Here is a 2,635-nt window from a genome sequence, read left to right as displayed (position 1 = left end):
CAACTTGAAGGGGCGTTAAACTGCCGTGCTTTTTGTCTGACATAAAACCAAAGCAAACAACTCACATCTGAACAATCACAACAATAACCATACAAGGACCAAACAGCCAGCCAACAAACAAACCAACACACCAAACAAATACCTGACAAACAGACAACGGGTGTATGCTGGCTGAATCGCGGCAAGGTTTCGTTTTGTTTATGTTGGTTGAAAGATACAGTGAGTTGATATATGGCAATTTACTGGGCGATAGTTTCTCTCTTTTGAATCCACTCGATATTTGTTTCTAAAGTTGTTTGAAACACTGCGTATTAGCAGACACCGTACACTCTCCATGTAGCTAAGGGCTCATGCATGACTACTTTAAAAATACCACTGCATTTTACCGCTATATAATCATTCTGACAAGACTGATTTTCATTTGCAACTTTCCCTCGCATCTTCCGGCCTTGGACTAAAAAGATATTTTACCTTTAAATGTTTTGTTACATTCAATTTTCCAAGGCGTATCTTAGCTGTCTAAAATGTTATTCACTCTTACAGAAGAGTTCGGCGTCTCTAGCCAAAAGAATGAATGCGAGAAGAACTGTCCTGAGCCCTGCGAGCAGGTGGAATACAAGACTTCCTTCTCTTACAGTGGACTGCAGAGGGAAGCCTTTATTGAACATCTCATGTCTTTGCTTAACGGCAGTGAAAAGTTATCAGTCGATAGAGCAATTTACGAGCCTCTTTTGAACATGACGAAAGCTGAAAGGGAGAAATATATAGAGTAGGTGTTACTTAGTTGTTTTGATTCAACTCCATTCATATAATGGCTGATGTGCAGAACTTTGGGTCTAGCGGTCTGGTATCGTAGCTGACCGGGGTCACTTAAGTTGTTTACACGCATATTAGTTTTTGTATTAATCCAAGGGGTACAAAAATTCGAAAGAGGAGATAGGGATATAGGATGAGGTTACCTGTTGTAACAGCAGTGTCCACAGACCATTTGTGACCAAAATATGGGAGAACCTTCTGACGCGCATTGACCCTGTCAGCCGTATGCAAATTTGTCACAGATAAGACAGACATAGTCAGGGACCTCAGCCGTTGACGATGGGATGGACAGTAACACACCACAGCAAAATGTAACAGAAGTTTATGGCCTAAACTTTGCCTAATGTAGCAGCGCGTTGAGTGTTAGCCCGGCATTCTGTTGCAAGTGGTAAAAAAAAAACAAGATGGGCTTCTTACTCCGACAAAATAAGGAAAAGGTTAGCATTTAATTATGTATTTATGTTGTACTTTTCCTCAGCGACAATATTGTTTCCTTGGACATCTATTTTGAAGATCTAAGCTACGACATTATTGAGCAGACTCCTTTGTATGAGATCTGGGCACTGATTGGTTAGTACTACAATTATTGTTTTTGTAAACATAATCAGTAGTCAGTCTCAATTACATGTAAAACAAATTAAGGTCAATTGCGAAGTGAATGAGTTAAAAAAAGGTGTTAGAATTGTTTTTCTTCCTATCATTCACCTTTAGCACTATTTTGTCAGTTCAGATCTTCTTTAAACAATATTGTAAACTGATTGTTTTCGTAACAATGCTGTTTGGTATAGAAGTTTTCTACGCTTTACAGCTATAAATTCGGTGGGACCTCAAATCCGGAATCGTGGTTCATTGGCCATTTTGGTACCCTGGTTGGTTTTTTTGGCGCGATAGCTCTAACTTAGGAACAGGCGGTTCCTAGCAGTAGCCCTAAATTCACTTTTGATAAATTTTCCCACTAAACAAACTCAGTTATGCCTGACCTAATTTGTCATCATTCTTTCTTCAGGGAACTTGGGAGGCACCTTTGGTCTCTTCCTGGGAATGAGTCTTCTCACTCTTCTGGAATTCCTGGATTTTACTTTCCGGAGAATGTCGTGCTTATTCCAAGGAAAACGGAATACAAGAGCCATTAATGTGAGGAGCTAAATATATATCTTAGCCTGCGTCAACGGAGATATGGAGTTTCTCCTATAAACAGAGCAAAACATATACAAAATAAGCTGTTCTTTTCACGAACTATACTGAATTCTATCGTGAAAAATTGGCCAATGGCATTTGCCGCTTATTGAAGGCCGTTGACATAAAATTAATTGATGACTCTTTTTCGAGCACTAACTCTTAGCAGAAAAGGCGTAATAAAAATTATACTCGCCACTAGGGCTTTCCACAAGTTGCTCGAGATTTCCCAAAAAGTTGCCCGTTATTTCTCAAAAAGTTGCTCAAAAGTTGCTCCAAAAAATCCCAAAAAGTTGCTTCTGATAATAAAAGTTGCTCGAAAGTTGCTCCAAAAAATCCAAAACGTTGCTTCTAATCAAGAGAATTTCTCTAAATATATGCTAATTTCCCTTTGAAGGTAACATTTCTAAGTAGTTTTCTGCAATTTACAGCAAAAGAAGTATCTTAATAACATATTAAGGGGAAAATTTGTTAAATAACAAAGATTTCCTTTAACTGAGAAAAATCGTGAAGATATCGATGACGTCAAGTTTGATGACGAGTTTTGTAATGTTTTAATGTAAAATGAGCCGAAAGTTGAAACGTCTTCAGATGTTTCTCGAAAATCTTCGGAAAACTTCGTTAATCTTCGGAAACGTTCGTA

The 2,635-nt window shown here is 38.3% G+C and overlaps 1 protein-coding gene across 1 annotated transcript; it reads left to right on the top strand.

Moving 5' to 3' along the window:
• Window positions 1–524: 524 nt before the first annotated feature.
• Window positions 525–1,962, top strand: LOC144641306 (acid-sensing ion channel 1A-like). The gene is made up of 3 exons (XM_078500332.1): window positions 525–769; window positions 1,295–1,386; window positions 1,823–1,962. The coding sequence occupies exons 1-3, from the start codon at window positions 525–527 to the stop codon at window positions 1,960–1,962; spliced, it is 477 nt and encodes a 158-aa protein (XP_078356458.1).
• The last annotated feature ends 673 nt before the right edge of the window (window positions 1,963–2,635 follow it).

The sequence above is a fragment of the Oculina patagonica genome, unplaced genomic scaffold (genome assembly GCF_052425735.1).
Source record: "Oculina patagonica isolate OP01 unplaced genomic scaffold, crgOcupat unplaced828, whole genome shotgun sequence".
In the NCBI taxonomy this organism is placed as follows: Eukaryota; Metazoa; Cnidaria; class Anthozoa; order Scleractinia; family Oculinidae; genus Oculina; species Oculina patagonica.
Note: the sequence above shows the minus strand (reverse complement) of the source record. Positions and strands in the feature narration are given on the sequence as shown.

Excerpts from the sequence above, each read along its gene's own strand:
- LOC144641306 (XM_078500332.1), top strand. The coding sequence starts at position 525 with ATGTTATTCACTCTTACAGAAGAGTTCGGCGTCTCTAGCCAAAAGAAT. Across the intron at positions 770-1,294 it reads GAAAGGGAGAAATATATAGA|CGACAATATTGTTTCCTTGG; the intron begins GTAGGTGTTACT and ends ACTTTTCCTCAG. Across the intron at positions 1,387-1,822 it reads TGAGATCTGGGCACTGATTG|GGAACTTGGGAGGCACCTTT; the intron begins GTTAGTACTACA and ends TTCTTTCTTCAG.